The sequence below is a fragment of the Bombina bombina genome, chromosome 5 (genome assembly GCF_027579735.1).
Source record: "Bombina bombina isolate aBomBom1 chromosome 5, aBomBom1.pri, whole genome shotgun sequence".
Taxonomy (NCBI): Eukaryota; Metazoa; Chordata; class Amphibia; order Anura; family Bombinatoridae; genus Bombina; species Bombina bombina.
The window spans coordinates 122,990,256-123,015,128 of NC_069503.1; the positions used below are offsets into that span (position 1 = coordinate 122,990,256).

Below are 24,873 nucleotides of genomic sequence, written 5' to 3' on the forward strand. Positions count from 1 at the left end.
ATCTGAAATCCTTAAATTTATAGGTATGGAGATTGAACGCTTGATTCTTGGTCAAAGAGATTTCTCTGACTCTGTGATTAATACTATGTTACAGGCTCGTAAATCTGTATCTAGAGAGATATATTATAGAGTCTGGAAGACTTATATTTTTTGGTGTCTTTCTCATCATTTTTCTTGGCATTCTTTTAGAATGCCGAGAATTTTTTTCAGGATGGTTTAGATAAGGGTTTGTCTGCAAGTTCCTTGAAAGGACAAATCTCTGCTCTTTCTGTTCTTTTTCACAGAAAGATTGCTATTCTTCCTGATATTCATTGTTTTGTACAAGCTTTGGTTCGTATAAAACCTGTCATTAAGTCAATTTCTCCTCCTTGGAGTTTGATTTTGGTTCTGGGAGCTCTTCAAGCTCCTCCCTTTGAACCTATGCATTCATTGGTCATTAAATTACTTTCTTGGGAAGTTTTGTTCCTTTTGGCCATCTCTTCTGCCAGAAGAGTTTCTGAATTATCTGCTCTTTTCTTGTGAGTCTCCTTTTCTGATTTTTCATCAGGATATGGCGGTGTTGCGAACTTCTTTTGAATTTTTACCTAAAGTTGTGATTTCCTACAACATTAGTAGAGAAATTGTGGTTCCTTCATTATGTCCTAATCTTAAGAATTCTAAGGAGAAAGCATTGCATTCTTTGCATGTTGTTAGAGCTTTGAAATATTATGTTGAAGCTACTAAGTCTTTCCGAAAGACTTCTAGTCTATTTGTTATCTTTTCCGGTTCTAGAAAAGGCCAGAAAGCTTCTGCAATTTCTTTGGCATCTTGGTTGAAATCTTTAATTCATCTTGCCTATGTTGAGTCGGGTAAAACTCCGCCTCAGAGGATTACAGCTCATTCTACCAGGTCAGTTTCTACTTCCTGGGCGTTTAGGAATGAAGCTTCGGTTGATCAGATTTGCAAAGCAGCAACTTGGTCCTCTTTGCATACTTTTTCAATTCTACCTTTTTGATGTATTTTCTTCTTCTGAAGCAATTTTTGGTAGAAAAGTACTTCAGGCAGCGGTTTCAGTCTGAATCTTCTGCTTATGTTTTTTATTAAACTTTATTTTGGGTGTGGATTATTTTCAGCAGGAATTGGCTGTCTTTATTTTATCCCTCCCTCTCTAGTGACTCTTGTGTGGAAAGATCCACATCTTGGGTAGTCATTATCCCATACGTCACTAGCTCATGGACTCTTGCTAATTACATGAAAGAAAACATAATTTATGTAAGAACTTACCTGATAAATTCATTTCTTTCATATTAGCAAGAGTCCATGAGGCCCACCCTTTTTGTGGTGGTTATGATTTTTTTGTATAAAGCACAATTATTCCAATTCCTTATTTTATATGCTTTCGCACTTTTTTTATCACCCCACTTCTTGGCTATTCGTTAAACTGAATTGTGGGTGTGGTGAGGGGTGTATTTATAGGCATTTTAAGGTTTGGGAAACTTTGCCCCTCCTGGTAGGAATGTATATCCCATACGTCACTAGCTCATGGACTCTTGCTAATATGAAAGAAATGAATTTATCAGGTAAGTTCTTACATAAATTATGTTTTTTCTGACTATTTAGGCAAGCGGTTGTGCCCCTGAGCTTCCGGATCGTTTCAGATATAGACGTATTGAGATCAGGGAGTGGGTCCGATTGGCAGGTGGGCACCTCAGCAGAGTTGCTGAGGTGTAATGGTGTCTGAATGTAATTTTGTGTAACTGTTGGGATACGTTTTTTTCTCTAATGCAGTAAAAAAGTTGATGTTTAAAATTTAAAGGCACAGTATCGTTTTGATTTTATTTTTTCTGTCATCAAATTTTTTGAGAGTAATTTGATTATCTTTTTCTTTGAGCATATATTTCTTATATAGTAATAAGGGTTACCTTTGTAAATTCTTAAAGAGACTGTAACGTTTTGTCTTTAAAAAAAAAAAGAAATTTTTTTTTATTACATTGTCTTGTTCTTATTGTGCTTTAGTATGGACATAGGAGCCGTACAAAATGTTACTTGCTCCATGTATTTGGATGCCAATGTGGAACCACCAATCCCTTTCTGTCCCTCATGTATTGAGAGGGTTTTAAGTTATAGGGAAAAGATTTTTCATGAGCAAAATTTTTCAAAGGCGGATGCTTCTCAGGGGTCTAATGAATAAGATTCAGAGTATGCCGCAGCTTTCTCCCCAAGCGTCCCAAGCAGTGCCCTGTACTTCTGCTCTAGCGCCTGCTGGAGTTACCTTAAAAGACATAGCTGCGCTTATGTCTTCCACAATTTCTGATGCGTTGTCTGCCTTTCCTATGCTACAAGGCAAACGCAAGAGGAAGGACAACCATGTTGACAGTGAGGTTTCTGATGCAATGGTGGCAATCTCGGATGTACCCTCCCAGGGAACTGAGATGGAGGGTAAAAAGGTTCTATCAAAAGGGGAAATTTCAGACTCAGAAGGTTCATTGCCTTTGACTGATTCAGAGGTTGTATCTTTCAGGTTTAAACTAGAACACCTCTTGCCTGTTTGTCATACTCTGCAAATGAGCAGGTTCAGGAGTTGGGAGCTGTTGTGCAGAGGTGTCAGGTTCTGGGGTTAAAGTTGTGTTTTGTCTGCGTGTGTCTTTCCTTTTTGGCATAATTCAACAGGTACAAGGTTTTAGGAAATAAAAGGTGATGGTTTTATTTATAGGATAATTAGCAATGCAGAGATATGCAATTAGATAAGACAATGTCTATAGGCTGTAGTATTAGGCAGGAATACAGATCTTTGTAATAACAGGCAGGATACTTGCATATGTTGTAGATTGGAACTGTGTAATAACAGGCTGGAATGCAGGGCTTTGTAATAACAGGCAGGATACTTGCATATGCTGTAGACTGGAACTGTGTAATAACAGGCAGGAATGCAGGGCTTTGTAATAACAGGCAGGATACTTGCATATGCTGTAGACTGGAACTGTGTAATAACAGGCAGGAATGCAGGGCTTTGTATAACAGGCAGGATACTTGCATATGCTGTTGACTGGAACTGTGTAATAGGCAGGAATGCAGAGCTTTGTATAACAGGCAGAATACTTGCATATGCTGTAGACTGGAACTGTGTTATAACAGGCAGGAATGCGGAGCTTTGTAATAACAGACAGGATACTTGCATATGCTGTAGACTGGAACTGTGTAATAACAGGCAGGAATGCAGAGCTTTGTATAACAGGCAGGATGCTTGCATATGCTATAGACCTGAACTGTGTAATAACAGGCAGGAATGCGGACCTTTGTATATCAGGCAGGATATTTGCATATGCTGTAGACTGGAACTGAGTCAGTCTTTAGGAAATAGAGAATTAGGCAAGATCAATTACCAGGAAATCAGTCCAAAAACGTAACACAGTGCCAAGGGAATATCCAGAAGAGTAGTCAGGAAATGAAGCAGAACTCAGGAACCAGGAAATCCAACAAATCTGTATTTCACTCAGGAAACAGGACCAGAGGGTCTTTCAGAGTCGAACACTCAATGTCAAGGCCCAGAACTGAAAACAAACCTCCCAGATATAGCAGGCTGCTGATTATATGATTTGTTTCAGCTGGAAAGCAGGTGGAGCCAGAGAGCCAAAGTTGCAGCAAACAGAAGAACCCAATATTCTTAGCCTGTGATCAAGCCAACTGGTGGCAAAGTGGTAAAACAACAGGCTGGGAAGAACAGCAGCAGAAATAGAGACTGGTCCCAGGTTCAATTCTAGGCTGGATTATGACACTGTTACTCAGGGAGGTTTTGGTTACCTTAGACGACTGTGATTCTACAGTAGTGGTCGCTCCTGCGAAGTCGAGTAAATTGGAAAGATATTTTGAAGTTCCCTCTAACCCTGGTCTACGGACGTATTATCCAAGTCTAAGCTTCTAGCAATTCCTTACAAGGGGAAGACCTTGTTTGGACCAGGCCTGAAGGAAATTATCTCTGATATCACGAGAGGTAAGGATCATATCCTTCCTCAGGATAAGAGAAGTAAACAAAAAGGACGACAAATAATTTTCGTTCCTTTCGAAATTTCAAGGGAAATTCTTTCTCTTACTCCTCTAAACAGGAAGGGAACTATTCGCAATCTAAGCCTACTTGGAGACCCAACTAGTCTTGCAACAAGGGTAAACAATACAAGAAGCCTGCTGTTGAATCCAAAACAGCATGAAGGGCATGCCCCTGATCCGGGACCGGATCTGGTTGGGGGCAGGCTCTCATTCTTCGTTCAGGATCCCTGGGCGGTAGAAATAGTGTCTCACGGATACAAACTGGAATTAAAGAATTTTCCTCCCAGAGGAAGATTTCTTCTTTCAAGATTATCTGCAAACCAGATAAAAAAAGAGGCGTTCTTACATTGTGTAAGAGACCTCTCCTCCCTGGGAGTAATTGTTCCCGTTCCAGTACAGGAACAGGGGCAGGGTTTTTATTCAAATCTGTTTGTGGTTCCCAAAAAAGAGGGAACCTTCAGACCTATATTAGACCTCAAGAGTCTAAACAAGTTTCTCAGAGTTCCGTCATTCAAGATGGAAACTATTCGTACCATTCTTCCATTGATCCAGGAGGGTCAATTTATATCGACAGTGAATTTAAAGGATGCATATCTACATGTCCCTATCCACAGAGATCATCACAGGTTCCTGAAGTTTGCTTTTCTGGACAAAAGCACTGGCTCAGTGCATGGAAGTAATCGGACTGATGGTGGTGGCAATGGACATCATTCCGTTTGCTCGGTTTTACCTCAAGCCCTGCAGTTAAACATGCTCAGACAGTGGAATGGAGATTATGCAGATTTGTCTCCTCGAATTACCCTGGAACAGGAGACGAGGGACTCTGTTCAATGGTGGTTGTCTCTGGATCATCTATCCCAGGGAACCTGCTTTCGCAGACCTTCCTGGCTGATTGTGACAACAGATGCCAGTCTTTTAGGGTGGGGCGCTGTCTGGGGTTCCCTAAAGGCTCAGGGAGTGTGGACTCAGGCAGAGTCTGTTCTTCCTATCAACATCCTGGAACTCAGAGCAATCTTCAATGCTCTTCTGGCCTGGCCTCAGTTGGCTTTGGCCCAGTTCATCAGATTCCAGTCGGACAACATAACGACAGTGGCTTACATCAATCATCAGGGAGGAACGAGGAGTTCCTTAGCGATGACCGAGGTAGCCAATATAATTCGGTGGGCGGAGGCCCACTCTTGCCATCTGTCAACGATCCACATCCCAGGGGTGGACAACTGGGAGGCGGACTTTCTGAGCAGGCAGACTTTTCATCCGGGAGAGTGGGAACTCAATCAGGAGGTGTTCTCCAACCTGATTCTCAAATGGGGTCGGCCGGAGTTGGATCTCATGGCATCTCGTCAGAATGCCAAGCTCCCGAGATACGGGTCGAGGTCCAGTGATCCCCAGGCGGAACTGATAGATGCTCTGGCGGTTCCTTGGTCCTTCAATCTTGCATACCTATTCCCTCCGTTTGCGCTTCTTCCTCGGGTCATTGCTCGAATCAAGCAGGAGAGGGCACCGGTGATCCTCATTGCTCCTGCTTGGCCTCGCAGGATTTGGTATGCAGATCTGGTGGACATGTCATCCCTGCCACCTTGGAGACTTCCGTTGAGGAAGGACCTTCTCATTCAAGGGCCCTTCCTTCACCCAAATGTAGTTTCTCTGAAACTGACTGCTTGGAGATTGATTGCTTAATCCTATCCAAGCGTGTTTTTTCTGTTTCGGTCATAGAGACCATGATTCAGGCTCGTAAACCTGTAACTAGAAAGATTTACCATAAGATATGGCGTAAATATCTTTATTGGTGTGAATCCAAGGACTACTCATGGAGTAGAGTTAGGATTCCCAGAATTTTGTCTTTTCTCCAAGAAGGTTTGGAGAAGGGTTTGTCGAAAAGTTCCCTAAAGGGTCAAATTTCTGCCTTATCTATTTTGTTACACATACGTCTGGCTGATGTCCCAGATGTACAATCATTTTGTCAGGCCTTGGTTACGATCAGGCCTGTGTTCAAAACAGTTACTCCTCCATAGAGTCTGAATTTAATTCTCAAAGTTCCGTTTGAGCCTATGCATTCCTTAGATATTAAGTTGTTATCTTAGAAAGTTTTATTTCTTGTTGCAATTTCTTCAGCTCGTAGAGTGTCTGAGCTCTCGGCGTTGCAATACACTTCGCCTTACCTTATTTTCCATTCAGTTAAGGTAGTTTTGCGGACTACACTAGGTTTTCTTCCTAAGGTTGTTTCAGACAGGAACATTAATCAGGAGATTGTTGTTCCTTCCTTGTCTCCTAATCCTTCTTCTCAAAAGGAACGTCTTCTGCACAATTTGGACGTGGTCCGTGCTTTAAAATTTTATTTACAAGCGACTAAGGACTTTCGTCAGTCCTCTTCTTTGTTTGTAATTTTCTCTGGAAAATGTAAGGGTCAGAAAGCTAAGGCTACCTCTTTCTTTTTTTGCTGAAGAGTATCATCCATTTTGCATATGAGACTGCTGGACAGCAGTCTCCTGAGAGGGTTATGGCTCATTCCACTAGAGCTGTTGCTTCTTCATGGGCATTCAAAAATGAAGCTTCTGTAGATCAGATTTGCAAGGCTGCAGCTTGGTCCTCTCTTCACACTTTTTCTAAATTTTACAAATTTGATACTTTTGCCTCGGCTGAGGCTGCTTTTGGGAGAAAGGTTCTTGAAGCAGTGGTGCCTTCCGTTTAGGTTCCCTGTCTTGTCCCTCCCGTATCATCTGTGTCCCCTAGCTTGGGTATTGTATCCAATAAGTAATGATGATGACACGATGAGTCCACGGCCTGCTCTGTTCTTTTAAGACAGGTTGATATTTTTTGCAAACTTCAGACACCTCTGCACCTTGGCTTTTCCTTTCTCTTCCTAACTTCGGTTGAATGACTGGAGTGGGAGGGAAGAGAGGAGCTATAGCTCTGCTGTGGTGCTCTTTGCCTCCTCCTGCTGACCAGGAGGTGAATATCCCATAAGTAATGATGATGATCCGTGGACTCATCGTGTCTAAAAAGAAACAAATTTATCAGGTAAGCATATATTTTCTTTTTCAGATTTTCACAGAAATATTGGGCCTTGGCCAATTTTGTTTGTTTAGTGCATATATTTCGCCATTTTCTATATACACCGTGATCGTTCATAGAGCCAGTATGCTTGAAATTTGACCACAATGAATCCCGAAACTGGTACATTTGAATGAGGTCAGCTGTGATCCAATTCATATTCGCTCCTTTTACTCTCACCTTAAGCAGCGGGGCATGCAAATTCCAAACTTGTAGGAGTTCGGACTGAAGGAATTCAACTGCAGAGTCTAAATCTGGAATTAGGTTTAATCTGTGCCAGGGGAGGTTCTTGATGTCATTTAGAAATGATTGAAGATTAAAAAAATTTAAGGACCTTGTCATTTTAACCTTGGGAGAGGATTTAGTAGCCCTTATTTTGCGCACGCAGTATACTAAGCAGTGGTCACTGAAACTGTTAGGGAAAACACCTGCCTCCTGGATTCGGTCAGGGGAAGTGGAGAGAATCTAATCGAGGAGGGTGTGGTTATGGCTTTTAATGTTTATGCAAGTTGTGGAGGAGATTAATTGCGTTAGCTGCAAAGTCTTAAATGGTGAGCAATAAATATTGTTTTTAGGATTCAGACAATCAATATTAAAATCTCCAAAGACCAAAATTTCACTTTTTGGGTTTTGAGCTATGGTTTCACTAAGGAGATGGGCTATGTCAGAAAGGGAATGCACAGGGGAGCTAGGTGGGTGGTAGATTCCTGCAACAATGATTTATTTACTACACGGATCTCAATTGTGCCAGAAAGGAAATCAAAGGTGGCAGGAGAGCTAGATTTTTGTAAGGGGGTGAACTTTATGGAATTGTCAACATAAATTACAATGCTGCCTCCTCTTTTTGCTCTGTCATTTCTATGGCATGAATACCCATATACAGCAATGGCAGAGTCAGGTATTTTTGCGGTTAGCCACGATTCAGAGATCACAATGATTTTGGGCTTGTAATGTGAACACCATGCTTGCAGTGCATCGATTTTTGGTAGTAAGCTGTGGATATTACAGCGCACAAAGGAGAGGCCTTTTTTAGCTGGAAGGCTAGGAATGGAATTTGTTGGGGGACCAGGGTTGGACTCTACATCATTTGCAAGAGCAAGTAACATAAGGAATAGAAATTTGGACATCATATTTTGATTGGCCATAAAGTGAATGGGATACTTTATAATTTTGTGAGGAGGGGGTAGGGGGACTGTTTTTTATAACTCTACACCAGCACTCGGCAGATAAGTTATGGCAACAGAGCAGTCCATGGTGTATGATAATTTGTTTTCCAGTTTGAGGTGTGTGCTTATGGTGGTAGTGATGTGAACAAAATTGGAGTGAGAAAAGGGTTATTACGAATAAGAGTATGGTCATATTTGGATTCATGTTAGTGGTATGAGGTGTGTGGATGAAAACAAAAACACAAATAGTAAAAAATAAAAAATAAATAAAAAAGTATATGATATTGAGGTGTGATATATAGCTACTTATAGGGAGGGAGGGTATGTATTCTATAGGGTTAAGTGAATGGAAGGCTGATCAGTGATTGCACCTGTCATTTCAGGAGAATGAAAGTTGTGTGGGAGACTATCTATAAATGAGGAAATAAGCTGGGGGGGGGGGGGGGGTTGGTGGGAGGGAAATTGTCTTCCAGAAGGCTACCTGTTGCTTGCAAAAGGCAGTTTAACAGCTGAGTGAAATATCCTTGTATTTTCTTGGAGTTCTGGGGCAGGAATATATTTCAAATTAGGCTGAAGGAGAGAGATATATTATGGTCATGATAGGCCTGCAAAAAGTGTTTTAAAGGAATGGGGAGGGTGCATTTAGGGTCATTCAAGCAAAAACAAAAGATCAAAATATTACAGAGATAAGGCTGAGGTATTACAAGGGGGTGAAATAATTCTAAATTCATACCATAAGGTGATTTTGTTTTCAGTTTATAAATCCAAAATAGTTCCATTTTGTCTAAAATTTGGCTTTGTTGCCTCCCCTCTGTGGTATTCTGGCTATATCTATTACTTTGATTTTAAATTTTGGGACATTAGTAAAAAAAAAAAATCTGTTAAACTGCTCTTTGCAAGCAACAGCCTAATTTGAAATATATTCCTGCCCAGAACTCCAAGAAAATACAAAGACATTTCACTCAGCTGTTAAACTGCCGTTTGCAAGCAACAGGTAGCCTTCTGGAAGACAATTTATTCATTATATTTTACCTACCAAGTTGTTTTTATTGTATGTGTTTGTATATTTAGTGGTTATTATTTTTATTTTCTTATTTTTAATATATATTACTATGACTTTGAAATCACAGGCTGTGCTAGTCATAATTTGCATACCCTTAGCACATTGCATATTTTATCAACTTTATGTCTGCCCATTATGTTAAGTTAGTTTTTCTTATGTTGCTTGGTAGCGGCTTTACTTCCTTTTTTTAATATATAGAGCTCTTTTCTTTACTGCCTTTGGAGCAGTCCTTTGAGGTACTTGATGATACTAAGAAGGAGGCTAGTAAAAAGGAAGACCAACTGGTTCCAGGCATTTGTGATTTACGCCAGTGTCATGGTAGCTAGATTCCCAGATCAAGGGGCTCCTTTGTTTTGTTGCCTAGATGAGATTGCGGCTGCCCAACGGACGTACGGAGGCATGGCTTGCTGGACGTATGACAAGCATTTTCGTCAACATCTCGCCGTGAAGCCCAACATGAAATGGGATGACTGATATAGGTCTCTGGTTAAAAGTAATGACTCCTTTGAGGGCTTTGCAGCCCTTTTGGTCTGTGGCCGGCGGATCAAATACAGCAGGTAGCATTGTGGACCCTTGGTATGGAGGACTTGTCGCTTTGGTAAGAACCTCCTTGGCCCTGAGTTCTTGGAAGGCCTATTCTAAGGTCTGGTTGGCCTGAGAGGCATTGCTTTTGAAGCAAGAATTGGTAGAAGGAGACTCAGCTTGCCAGAGAGTGCTGCTGGAATGGATATTGAACTGGAAACTTGAGAACATGTCTCCCTCATCGATTGACAAACGTATGTCTGCCCTGTCATTTTGTTTCAAGTTGCTCAATGTGGTTGACCTTACAAAATCCTTTTGTATTAGACAGATTGTGAAAGGGCCCAAAAAGATGTATGGGTGATGGCCGTCGTCCAGTTTCCTTTTCCTTATTGTCAAAAGTTTGGGAAGTGTTGGGAGTGGTGTGCACGTCAACATACAAAGTGTTGCTTTTTCAGACAGCTTACGCTTTAGCCTTTTTTGGTGCTTTTCACATTTCTGAATTGGTCAGCAATTCGCGGGAAGCTCATGGTGGCCTGGGTGTATCTGATGTTATTGTTACGGACTCACAGGTTTCCATCTTTTTATGGAGATCCAAAACGGATCAGTTGGGTAAGGTTGTATCGGTATTGTTGTACCCTATGGGGTTGAGTATATTCCCGTGCCTTGCACTGCGTAGGTTTCTGAAAAATAGGCGGTTCATTGCTGGTGCATGAAGACGGCAGGGCTCTTTCTCAGTTTCAGTTTAGGGCAGTTTTGGGGAGGGCCATGGTGAATTTGGGTTTGGATCCTAATGATTTCGGCACTCATTTAGGATTGGGGCAGCAACGGAGGTGGTTACTTTGGGGTTGAGTGAGGAGGTCATGAAGGGTGTTGGGAGATGGCGGTCTAATTGTTTTCGTTCCTATGTTCGTCCACAGTTGCAGGTTTAATGGCAGTGGTTTATGTTTTATTTGTTCAGGTCCAATTCAGGTTTGGGTGTTGGGCTACTTTTTTATTTACTGGGCAAAGAGAGGGGCCTTGTCTAAGGAGAATGGCCTGCAGCTTGGTTTTAGCGTTGACAAGGCATTGGTTCGGGATACGGGGACTCCATTGGGACCAACTTTTGGGTACAATGGTGGAGCATGCGAGACGTTTTCCCTCTCCAGATGTTCTGGTGGTTCATGCGGGGGTAATGATCTGGGATTCTTGCCTTAGAAGGAGTTGGTGAGGCGGATTAAGGAGGATTGTGCGAGGTTGATGGTTTTATTTCCCAACTTGTTGGATTGTGTGGTCCAACATAGTTCCACTTTTGATCTGGCGGGCAGCCTGGGACCATTATTGCTTAAATAACAGTAGGCGTAAGGTTAACAAGCTTCCTTTTTGAGGAGACTTGGGGTGAGGTGGTTTATCATGATGACTTGGAGGATGTTGGTAACGGTGAGTTCTATTTGGGTGATGGTGTGCATTTGAATGAGTTTGGTCTGCGGCTCTTCATTCTGAATATCCAGGAGAAACTAAAATGATTGTTGTGAAGGGTGGCGGAACTGGGGGGTTTACCTCCCAGTTTGTGGTGGGTGTGCTAGTCACCAATAATTTGCAGACCATGGCAAAAGAGGGGTTTTTGTGGTTGCCTCCCCAAAGGGTGGGAGAGCTGGGTAAGTAGCTACTTGGGCACGGGGTCCCTTGGAGCTGAGTAGAAGTAAAAGAACTAACGGACTTAGCGCCTTGCTATGTCCTGCTGGAATTTAAGTACAGCCTGGTCAAAATTAAAGTTGTTAATCTTGACAGTTTAAATATTAAAGGATATTGGGGCTAGCACAGAAGAATGATGGTTTGTGGTCTTTTGCACTATTTTAAGGCTGTTTTTTTAACAGTGGTTATTTAAAAATGTTATTTATTATGTGTTATTTAATAAACAGGCTGTGGCCAGATTTTTATACCACAATTTTAAGTCTCTGTTGTTATTTATTTATGTGAAAGGTTATATTATCTGGTTTATTAAGAGCCGGTGATTGGACGACTCAATGGGTCAAAGCATAAGGCTATCCTACATACTAGTTAATGCCTGGGATAAGCATAAGGCTATCATACAAACAAATTAATGCCTGGGATAAGCATAAGGCTATCATATAAACAAATTAATGCCTGGGTTAAGCATAAGGCTATCCTACATACTAGTTAATGCCTGGGATAAGCATAAGGCTATCATACAAACAAATTAATGCCTGGGATAAGCATAAGGTTATCCTACATACTAATGAAGCTATAGTTTATAGAAAATATAGGCAGACTTGTCTGTCTTGGCCTCTGGTTCATATCTACATATATATGCTGTATGACTAGGGCGTTGCTGTATTTTTTGAAGTTTACTTAGGTTTATCCTACTAGACCTCAGCTGCAGACTAGTGGGCAAAATCTGAGAAGGGGGAACATCTTCCGCACCAGTTTATTATTAACTTGTATTTATTTTACATTATAGGTGAATATAACAAAGTGAGACAAATTTATACTTTTTACTACTTTTTTTCACAGGTTTTCCACAAGACGTACCAGAGAGTTTTTATATAAAGACAGAGTTAGAATCGATAGCCACAGAGGACCACTTAATGGCAATAAAGATTGTTAAAGATCCATCCCCGGATGATGGTGAGAAGCTAATAAGTGTAATATGTAAAATTCTGCCTTGTGGTCAGTGCTCTTTTTATAGAGTGTGTTTTCTAAAATTAAAATTCATTAACCCCTTTGCTCCCAAGAATTTCAGAGAATAACTTGTCCAAAGTACCAGAGAATTTTCATCATTTTTGCTGTCACTCTGATTAAAAAGAAATAGAGCTTTTGATTTTTTGATTTACCTATGAAAACTATATATATTTCTAAAGTATACAACCCAAGGTATTGATCTAGGCTCATTTTTGTATATTTGGCATCCAGATACGATCATATACATTTTTTTTTTAACTTTTTCAGAGACTTTAGGTTTCTCACTGAAATTATTTGCACACAACTACTGCAGTCACATGACAAATGGTTGTAAAAGCTTCTCTGGGATCCCCATTGTTCAGAAACAGCAAACATACATGGCTTTGCTATAGTTTTTTGGCACATAGAATGCTGCTAATTGAAGCAATGCACCTTCCGTTTACCTTATAGTTAGCTTGTAAGATTAATTTTAATGCAGAGTAGAGATTACTCTCCCTCCTGACATCTCCCACTCCATAATCCCTACTTTATCCCTCCCAAACAGCTCTCTTCCCTCCCTCACCCCCCCCCCCCCCCCCACTGGTTACCCCCATCTTAGGTACTGGCAGAAGGTCTACCAGAATGCAGTTTAGGGCTTATTTTGTATTATTTTTTATTATTATTATTGTCTACACAGTGTAGTGATCACTCCTCAACTCTCCCAGCAATCTATTCCCCCAAAGAGCTCTTTAACCCTCCCCCTCTTACTACTGGTGGCCATCTTAGGTACTGGCAGCTGTCTGTTTTTATTATTTTTATTTATTTCGTAATAATTTTTTTCCGTAGTGTAGTTCTTCCCCCTAGCTCCCTCCTCCCCATGATCATTAATTATGCCACCCCATTGCAATTCTGTTTTTTTTCCGTAGTGTAGCTTTCCATCCCTCCCTCCCTCTCCCTTAAAAAAAAATGTTTGTAGTGTAGAGCCCCTCCCACTCCTTCTCACACCTCCTGCCGGCACCAGCAGCGATAATTACAGATGGTGACACACACAGTGTCACTGTCTGTAACAATCTGGCATCTATCTTCATATGGAACCGGAGCACCGATCGAGCTCCGGTTCCATATGCTGACAGATTCATGGAGCTCAGGAACTGCAGCGATTGGCTGTAACTTTACAGCCGAGACTGTTGGATCTGTTATAACCCTCAACATTAAAGTAGCCTCACATTATCTGCTTGTTAACCCCCGAGGCACAATAAAAATAATCACCAAAGATATATGTGAATATAACAATTATTTGTTTATTTATATAGTTTAGTCTAAAACAAATTAAGGGTGTACAATGAACCAAGAGGCAAGTCATGTATGTGTTTTGTGCATACTTCCTCATAAAAATTCATCAATGCAGATGTGCCAGATGCTGCAATTGCCTATCAACCAATGCCAAACTGTTAAACTTAGCTAAAATATTTTTTTTATTTAGATATTTGTTATATAAACTTTATTTAAAACATTGCTACACAAGACAAATAGACTAAAGTTAATAGAATTGATTGATATGTCTTTAGTGTATTCTGTAAAATTATTATGGGTAATTGCCAATGGACCCCACACAACTCTACACATGGCAAGTTCAGCTTCACCCATGGACCTCACACAACTCTCCACATGGCAAGTTCAGCTTCACCCATGGACCTCACACAACTCTCCATATGGCAAGATGGCAAGTTCAGCTTCACCCATGGACCTCACACAACTCTCCACATGGCAAGTTCAGCTTCACCCATGGACCTCACACAACTCTCCATATGGCAAGATGGCAAGTTCAGCTTCACCCATGGACCTCACACAACTCTCCACATGGCAAGTTCAGCTTCACCCATGGACCTCACACAACTCTCCACATGTGATGTTCAGCTTTACCCATGGAACTCACACAACTCTCCACATGTGATGTTCAGCTTCACCCATGGACCTCACACAACTCTCCACATGGCACGTTCAGCTTTGTGCAGGGACCTCACACAACTCTCCACATGGCAAGTTCATCTTTGTGCATGGACCCCACACAACTGTGCGCATGAAATGTTCTACTCTGCATTTGGACCCCACACAACTACACATAGCATGTTAAGCTTTGCCCATGGACCCCACACAACTGCACCTGGCATGATCAGCTTTGCCTATGGACCCCACATGACTGCACCTTGCATGTTCAGCTTTGCTCACGAACCCCACACAACTACACATGGCATGTTAAACTTTGTTCATGGACCCTACATGACTGTGCACATGACATGTTCAGCTTCACCCATAGACCTCACATGATTCTGCCCATGGCATGTTCAGCTTTGCCTATGGACCCCACATGACTGCACATGACATGTTCAGCTTTGCCTATGGAACCCACATGACTGCACATGGCATGTTCAGCTTTGCCTATGGAACCCACATGACTGCACATGGCATGTTCAGCTTTGCCTATGGACCCCACATGACTGCACATGGCATGTTCAAGCTTTACCTATGTACCCCACATGACTCTGCACATGGCATGTTCAGCTTTGCCTATGGACCTAACACAACTCTGTACATGGCATTTTCAGCTTTGCCTATGGACCTCACTCGACTCTGTACATGGCATGATCCGCTTTGCCTATGACCTCACATAACTCTGTACATGGCATGGATTTTGTGTGTATTTAGAAATATTTTAATTGTAAATCTAGTACTTTACACAAGAATAAAACATGCCACGGTGGGTACAGTGGTAATTAATGACAATAAAAACAATAAGATGTGGATCCACTCTTGTACAAATTAAATATTGAATATAACTATATAAAAACACTGAATATAAAATGATACAGAGGCAATAATAATGGTAGCCCCAATAAAAATATGAGAAAGTTAACATTCCAAACAATGTCTGAAAGAAATCAATCCAATGTGTGGATTAATAAAATGCAGTAAATCAAATGAATGGATTGCTGATATTGACTAGGATATACAGCTGCAGACTAGTGGGCAAAATCTGAGAAGGGGGAACATCCTCTGCACCAGTTTATTATTAACTTGTATTTATTTTACATTATAGTTGAATATAACAAAGTGAGACAAATTTATACTTTTTACTACTTTTTTTCACAGGTTTTCCACAAGACGTACCAGAGAGTTTTTATATAAAGACAGAGTTAGAATCGATAGCCACAGAAGACCACTTAATGGCAATAAAGATTGTTAAAGATCCATTCCCGGATGATGGTGAGAAGCTAATAAGTGTAATATGTAAAATTCTGCCTTGTGGTCAGTGCTCTTTTTATAGAGCGTGTTTTCTACAATTAAAATTCATTAACCCCTTTGCTCCCAAGAATTTCAGAGAATAACTTGTCCAAAGTACCAGAGAATTTTCATCATTTTTGCTGTTACTCTGATTAAAAAGAAATAGAGCTTTTGATTTTTTGATTTACCTATGAAAACTATATATATTTTAAAAGTATACAACCCAAGGTATTGATCTAGGCTCATTTTTGTATATTTGGCATCCAGATACGATCATATACATTTTTTTTTTAACTTTTTCAGAGACTTTAGGTTTCTCACTGAAATTACTTGCACACAACTACTGCAGTCACATGACAAATGGTTGTAAAAGCTTCTCTGGGATCCCCATTGTTCAGAAACGGCAAACATACATGGCTTTGCTATAGTTTTTTGGCACATAGAATGCTGCTAATTGCAGCAGTGCACCTTCCGTTAACCTTAGTTAGCTTGTAAGGTTAATTTTAATGCAGAGTAGAGATTACTCTCCCTCCTGACATCTCCCACTCCATAATCCCTACTTTATCCCTCCCAAACAGCTCTCTTCCCTCCCTCACCCCCCCCCCCCCCACCACTGGTCACCCCCATCTTAGGTACTGGCAGAAGGTCTACCAGAATGCAGTTTAGGGCTTATTTTGTATTATTATTATTGTCTACACAGTGTAGTGATCACTCCTCAACTCTTCCAGCAATCTATTCCCCCAAAGAGCTCTTTAACCCTCCACCTCTTACTACTGGTGGCCATCTTAGGTACTGGCAGCTGTCTGTTTTTATTATTTGTTTTTATTTTGTAATTATATTTTTCTGTATAATTCACATTTAGCCATTTTTAGGATTTTGTTTCTTGGATTACAATCACTGACTTTGTTCTCTTTTTTTTCCTTTTTTTTTTTTTTGATCATTTTTTAAGCAGCATTTTTTCATTTTTTCCTTTGTAATTTTTTCAATTTTTCACATCATTGTTTTCACTTTTGAATAAGCAAGTTGATACTGTCTGTTTTCTTTATATTTGCAATCACTAAGGATAATTTTTCACTCCCTTTTTATACACATTATCACCGCCAACACTGGTACATAATATCTCTTACGGTATCCTCCTCCTAGTCAATATCAGCAATCCATTCATTTGATTTACTGCATTTTATTAATCCACAAATCTTTCAGACATTGTTTGTTTAGAATGTTAACTTTCTCATATTTTTATTGGGGCTACCATTATTATTGCCTCTGTATCATTTTATATTCAGTGTTTTTATATAGATATATTCAATATTTAATTTGTACAAGAGTGGATCCACATCTTATTGTTTTTATTGTCATTTATTACCACTGTACCCACTTTGGCATGTTTTATTCTTGTGTAAAGTACTAGATTTACAATTAAAATAGTTCTAAATACACACTCTACACATTGTACAACACCTAGCCCATTTGAGGCGCTCTGAACACATTTATTTTCTCTGTACATGGCATGTTCAGCTTTGCCTATGGAACCAACATGACTCTGCACATGGCATGTTCAGTTTTACCTATGGACCCCACATGACTGCACATGGCATGTTCAGCTTTGCCTATGGAACCCACATGACTGTACATGGCATGTTCAGCTTTGCCTATGGACCTCACATAACTCTACACATGGCATGTTCAGCTTTGCCTATGGACCCCACACGACTCTACACATGGCATGTTCAGCTTTGCCTATGGAACCCACATGACTGCACATGGCATGTTCAGCTTTGCCTATGGAACCCACATGACTGCACATGGCATGTTCAGCTTTGCCTATGGACCCCACACGACTCTACACATGGCATGTTAAGCTTTGCCTATGGAACCCACATGACTGCACATGGCATGTTCAGCTTTACCTATGGAACCCACATGACTGCACATGGCATGTTCAGCTTTACCTATGGAACCCACATGACTGCACATGGCATGTTCAGCTTTACCTATGGAACCCACATGACTGCACATGGCATGTTCAGCTTTGCCTATGGACCCCACACGACTCTACACATGGCATGTTCAGCTTTGCCTATGGAACCCACATGACTGCACATGGCATGTTCAGCTTTACCTATGGAACCCACATGACTGCACATGGCATGTTCAGCTTTACCTATGGAACCCACATGACTGCACATGGCATGTTCAGCTTTGCCTATGGACCCCACACGACTCTACACATGGCATGTTCAGCTTTGCCTATGGAACCCACATGACTGCACATGGCATGTTCAGCTTTACCTATGGAACCCACATGACTGCACATGGCATATTCAGCTTTACCTATGGAACCCACATGACTGCACATGGCATGTTCAGCTTTACCTATGGAACCCACATGACTGCACATGGCATGTTCAGCTTTGCCTATGGACCCCACACGACTCTACACATGGCATGTTCAGCTTTGCCTATGGAACCCACATGACTGCACATGGCATGTTCAGCTTTGCCTATGGAACCCACATGACTGCACATGGCATGTTCAGCTTTGCCTATGGACCCCACACGACTCTACACATGGCATGTTAAGCTTTGCCTATGGAACCCACATGACTGCACATGGCATGTTCAGCTTTACCTATGGAACCCACATGACTGCACATGGCATGTTCAGCTTTACCTATGGAACCCACATGACTGCACATGGCATGTTCAGCTTTACCTATGGAACCCACACGACTCTACACATGGCATGTTCAGCTTTACCTATGGAACCCACATGACTGCACATGGCATGTTCAGCTTTGCCTATGGAAGCCACATGACTGCACATGGCATGTTCAGCTTTGCCTATGGAAGCCACATGACTGCACATGGCATGTTCAGCTTTACCTATAGAACCCACATGACTGCACATGGCATGTTCAGCTTTACCTATGGAACCCACATGACTGCACATGGCATGTTCAGCTTTACCTATGGACCCCACACGACTCTACACATGACATGTTCAGCTTTACCTATGGAACCCACATGACTGCACATGGCATGTTCAGCTTTACCTATGGACCCCACACGACTCTACACATGACATGTTCAGCTTTACCTATGGAACCCACATGACTGCACATGGCATGTTCAGCTTTACCTATGGACCCCACACAACTCTACACATGACATGTTCAGCTTTACCTATGGACCCCATATGACTGCACATGGCATGTTCAGCTTTACCTATGGAACCCACATGACTGCACATGGCATGTTCAGCTTTGCCTATGGAACCCACATGACTGCACATGGCATGTTCAGCTTTACCTATGGACCTCACATGACTGCACATGACATGTTCAGCTTTACCTATGGACCTCACATGACTGCACATGGCATGTTCAGCTTTGCCTATGGACCCCACATGACTGCACATGCCATGTTCAGCTTTGCCTATGGACCCCACATGACTGTACACATGGCATGTTCAGCTTTACCTATGGACCCCACATGACTGTACACATGGCATGTTCAGCTTTGCCTATGGACCCCACATGACTGTACACATGGCATGTTCAGCTTTGCCTATGGACCCCACATGACTGTACACATGGCATGTTCAGCTTTGCCTATGGACCCCACATGACTGTACACATGGCATGTTCAGCTTTTCCTATGGACCTCACATGACTGCACATGGCATGTTCAGCTTTGCCTATGGAACCCACATGACTGCACATGGCATGCTCAGCTTTGCCTATGGACCCCACACGACTCTACACATGACATGCTCAGCTTTACCTATGGACCCCACATGACTGCACATGGCATGCTCAGCTTTACCTATGGACCCCACATGACTGCACATGGCATGTTCAGCTTTGCCTATGGACCTCACACAACTCTGCTCATGGCATGCTCAGCTTTACCTTCAGCTGGTACTTTCTAGTCTCATTATTACTTGTTTATACCTCACAATATACTTGGAGCACACTGCAGAGCATTTTATTATTGCACTGTGACTTGCATTTAACTGTGCGTTTAACCCCCGTCAATGAACTACTGGGAGCTAGCTGAGCACATCTAGTGAGCCAATGACAAGAGACACATGTGTCTAGCCCCCAGTAAGGAGCTAGCTCACAGCAGTGCATTGGTGTCCCTAAGCATGTTTTTCATACATTCAGCTAGAATACGAGTTTTGCGTTATGAGTGAAAAAGCATTGTTATAACGCCGCTATTACAAGTCTTGTAGGTATAGGTGTACCGCACACCTTTTTGGCCGTCACACAACGTCAGTACCGCACTTTTAAAAAAGTCCTTTTTCAATGGGACTCCCATAGCGCCGGTGTTACGAGTTTTGCGGTGAGGCTTAAAAGTGAGCAGTACACTCTATACTGACAAGATCCGTACCGCTATCTAAAGTCAGTAGTTATGAGTTTTATGTTACAAAGCTGTAGCATAAAACTCATAACTAACACCAATAAACTACCTATTAACCTCTAAACCGCCACCCTCCCGCATCGCAAACACTATTTAAAGATTATTAACCCCTAATCTGCCGTCCTCCCACACCGCCGCTATAATAAACCTATTAACCACTAAACCGCAAGCCCCTCACAACGAAATATACTAAATTAAACTATTAACCCCTAAACATCTGGCCTCCCACATCACTACATAAATATATTAACCCCAAAACCTAACCCTAACGTAACCCTAAGTCTAACCCTAACACCCCCTAACTTAAATATAATTAAAATAAAGCTAAATAAAACTTACAATTATTACCTAAATAATTCCTATTTAAAACTAAATGCATAATTACCTGTAAAACAAAACCTAAGCTAGCTACAATATAACTAATAGTTACATTGTAGCTAGCTTAGGTTTTATTTTTATTTCACAGGTAAATTTGTATTTATATTAACTAGGTAGACTACTCATTAAATAGTTATTAACTACTTACTAGCTACCTACTTAAAATAAATACAAACTTACCTGTAAAATAACAAAGTACAATAAAATAAATTAAATTAATAAAATACTATGTACTAAATTAAAAAAAAATAAACACTAAATTACGCAAATTAAAAAACATTAATTATCAAAAATAAAAACGAATTACACCTAATCTAATAGTCCTATCAAAATATAAAAGCACCCCCCCCACACACTAAACTGCCAATAGCCCTTAAAAGGGCCTTTTGCGGGGCATTGCCTAAAAGATAACAGCTCTTTTACATAGCAGTTAGAAATACAAAAATCCCCCAACAGTAAAACCCACCACCCACACAACCAAACCCCCCAAATAAAATTCTGTCTAAATAAACCTAAGCTAACCATTGCCCTGAAAACAGCATTTGGATGGGCATTGCCCTTAAAAGGGCATTTAGCTCTTTTGCCATGCCCTGAAAAGGGCAATCAGCTCTTTTACGAAGTGCCCAAACCCTAAGCTAAAAGTAAAACCCACTCAAAAAGCCCTTAAAAAAAAACCTAACACTAACCCCCGAAGATCCACTTACAGTTTTCGAAGTCCGGACATCCATCTTCATCCAACTGGACAAGTCTTCATCTAAGCGGGCAGAAGTCCTCATTGAAGCGGGCAGAAGTCTTCATCCAAGCAGGCAGAAGTTTAAACATAACTTTTTCTTTCCCCATAAACATCAATGGGACTGCGTTACAGAGCTTTTGTTTTCCGCGATCGCAGGTGTTAGTTTTTTTTTTGCCGGCTCTCCCCGTTGATGTCTATGGTGAAATCATACACGAGCACGTCAAAGCAACGCTTGTATTTGGGTGAGGTATGGAGCTCAACGCAACCATATTGCCCGCGCAAGCCTGCTTTTTGTAAACTTGTAATAGCAGCGCTATAGGGGTCGAAATAACGCTGCTTTTGTGGTGGTCGTTAAAATCCCTATATCGCTCAAAACTCGTAAACTAGCTGTATGAGAACAACTAAAGTTTGATAATAGAAGTAAATTAAAAGTATATTAAAATTGCATGCTCTGTCTGAATTATGATTTTCGTGCATTGAGCCTTACATCTGAAGGAAATGGGCTAAAGCCCCTATTGCCCCTAATAACATCAACTTTTTTTTTTATCTAATGATTTACAGATGTACATTTTATACACACATTTTTAATAGATATTTACTGAGCCAAGCATAATTAATTAAGCAGTTTTTTCTAGAAATCTGATTATAATATTTGTTCATATATGCTATTAATTTTTTTATTTATTAGAGAACATCTTGAATATTACACACCCATACCAGAGAACTACGCTGATACCACAGAGCCCAAAAGTCCTAAAAGCTAATGATTATTACCAAACATTGGATGTATCCGAGAAGATATTGCAAGTTACTGTTGGAGAACATACAGCATGCACAAAGACCAATACAGTTTTGCAACAAAAAGACATTTTTCGCCTCTTATCTCAACAAAAGATGGCCACAGAGGACACAACTTTTATAGTTAACGAATATTTAAAAAGTATGGAACAAAGGGAAAGTCTTCAATCTCAGCAAAATTTTCAAACAGAGGGGAAACGATTCACCTGTATAGAATGTAGAAAAAACTTTACACGAAAATCAAGTCTTCTAAGACACCAACGGATTCATACAGGGGAGAAGCCTTTCTCATGTAAAGCATGTGGGAAAGATTTCAGTGAAAAGAGTCACCTAATACGTCATGAAAGGATCCACACAGGGGAGAAACCATTCACTTGTACGGAATGTGGCAAAAGTTTTCCATGGAGGTCAGTTCTTCTAAGTCATCAAAATATTCACACAGGGATAAAAGTTTTCACCTGTAAAGAATGTGGAAAAAGCTGTACACGCAAGTCAGATTTCCGAAACCACCTAAGGGTTCATACAGGAGAAAAGCCTTTCCTTTGTACAATGTGTGGCAAATGTTTCAAAGATAAAAGTAGTCTCACATGTCATAAAAGGATTCATACAGGGGTGAAACCATTCACCTGCACGGAATGTGGCAAAGGTTTTATAGATAAGTCAGACCTCCTGAAACATCAAAGAGTTCATACAGGGGTTAGGCCATTTATGTGTATGGAGTGTGGAAAAAGCTTTGCAGACAAGTCATACCTCCGAACACACCAGAGGATTCACACCGGGGAGAAACCGTTCACCTGCACAGAGTGTGGAAAATGTTTCGTAGAAAGGAATCATCTCAAATCTCATAAAATGATACACACAGGGGAGAGACCTTTCACTTGTACAGAGTGTGGGAAAAGATTAAAAAAGAAGTCAGATCTCTTACAACACCAAATGATTCACACAGGGGAGAGGCCTTTCACATGCACAGAATGTGGGAAATGTTTTACAAAAAAGAGTCATCTTATCAATCATTTAGTGACCCACAACAAGGAGAAACCATTCGCATGTACTGATTGCCGGAAAACATTTAAACAGAAATCGTATCTTCTAAAACACCTAAAGATTCACCATGGAGTACAAACTGTCATGTGATTGTGAATATTTTTGTATGCTAATAGAAGTGCCGTTTGTAATTTTTCCAGATAGGTAAAACAGTTCACATGTTCAGAGTGTCCTAAACTATAAAATAAACTAACATAGTGGGTGAGTTTAAAATAGATTTTAGTGCGTAAACATCTCACATTCTGCAATAGATTTTTTTACACCACCACTTGCCTGGTAATCTCTGTTAAACCCTATTATGTTAGGCTTGTGAAACCTGCCATGTGCACTTCCAGGTGTCAGAATTGAAAAACTTCTTAATGTGCAGACTTGAATTACAAAAAAAGGGCCAAAATAAATAATAAAAATATATTTCAAAGTTATTTTACTGCACATAATCACACAATTATATCAAAATCGGTAAAAGTGTTTACCGTCCTTTTAATAGAGGTTACTTAAGTATTGTCCGTCACCTTGTCACTACTGTACATCCTTTATAGTCTCAGCTGGTCAATGCTATAAGTGCATATCAAGCAGGGACAATGCATGTTTAATGTTCTATGTCGAGGTAGGCAAACTTTTGTTAGTGCTGTGTCGAAATGTATTTATATAAGGAACAAGGAATTGATTGTTAAGAAATGAATATTTAGTTTATCATTATTATTAATAACAAATACATACTATATATATATATATATATATATATATATATATATATATATATAATTTATGAAGAAAATGTAGTTTTAAAGTTGATACATTGAACATACTGGTCAGAAAAATCAGGAAAATGTCTGCTTGTGACCTCAGACCCTTGTCAGCCCCCTTATGACACCAGACCGCTCTGTCAGCCCAATGCCCCCTTATGACACCAGACCGCTCTGTCAGCCCCATGCCCACTTATGAGCTTAGACCAGACCCCTCTTTCAGACTCATCTCTGCTTGTGACCTCAGATTGTGCTGTAGACTGTCTCATATACTGCAGCATTACCCATTGTTACTTATGTCATTAAACAGAAGATTATACATCTACAGCCTGACTATAAAATTCTAGCACACATGACAAAATATTATGATAACCACACCAACAGACTTTTCTCTTTTTTAACTACTTGCCAATGGAATAAACAAAGATGATTGTATCTAAAACGTTTCTAGCTTTTTCCTATTCAGTACACAAGCCTTATCCTACTGTTACAAACACGAATACTTCAGAATTATTTTCCCCTCTTCTGTTGTCTCACACTTCGTACCTAGTTTAAAAAAAAAAATCCTTCCAAAAAAGTCTATTGAGATAGCCATGCCCCGTCAATTACACAGATATCACCAGTCACTATTGAACCTTAGAAACTGTATATCACTGCAGCTTGATTACTGCATTTTGATAACTTTTTTGGTATAGATTGCCCACTCCAGTTTAATGCAGTAAGGAAGGGTCCAACAGCAGGTGACCATACTTAAATACTACCCTTTTGAGAGCTCCACTTAAAAGGGTATGGGACTTCACATTAGGACGCAGGGAGTATGTCTGATCTAAGATGTACCATGAAGGTAAGCAATTTAAATTATTGAATTGAAAATTAGCAAATATAAGGAAGTATTTTTGTTCCAAGTATTGTTTATAAAACACAGAAATTTCCTTTATGGGATAGGATGCAGCAAGAAAACCATACAGCATAAAGGAGTTGCTG

General features: G+C 40.5%; 1 protein-coding gene across 1 annotated transcript in view; it reads left to right on the forward strand.

Moving 5' to 3' along the window:
- LOC128660059 (zinc finger protein OZF-like) overlaps window positions 1-24,331 on the forward strand; it is an 81,159-nt gene extending 56,828 nt beyond the window's left edge. Inside the window, exons 5-7 of the mRNA XM_053713656.1 lie at window positions 12,337-12,450; window positions 15,634-15,747; window positions 21,990-24,331. Coding sequence (XP_053569631.1) covers window positions 12,337-12,450; window positions 15,634-15,747; window positions 21,990-23,233 — 1,472 coding nt within the window. The 3' untranslated portion in view covers window positions 23,234-24,331. The remainder of the gene's footprint in view (window positions 1-12,336; window positions 12,451-15,633; window positions 15,748-21,989) is intronic.
- Window positions 24,332-24,873: the final 542 nt, after the last annotated feature.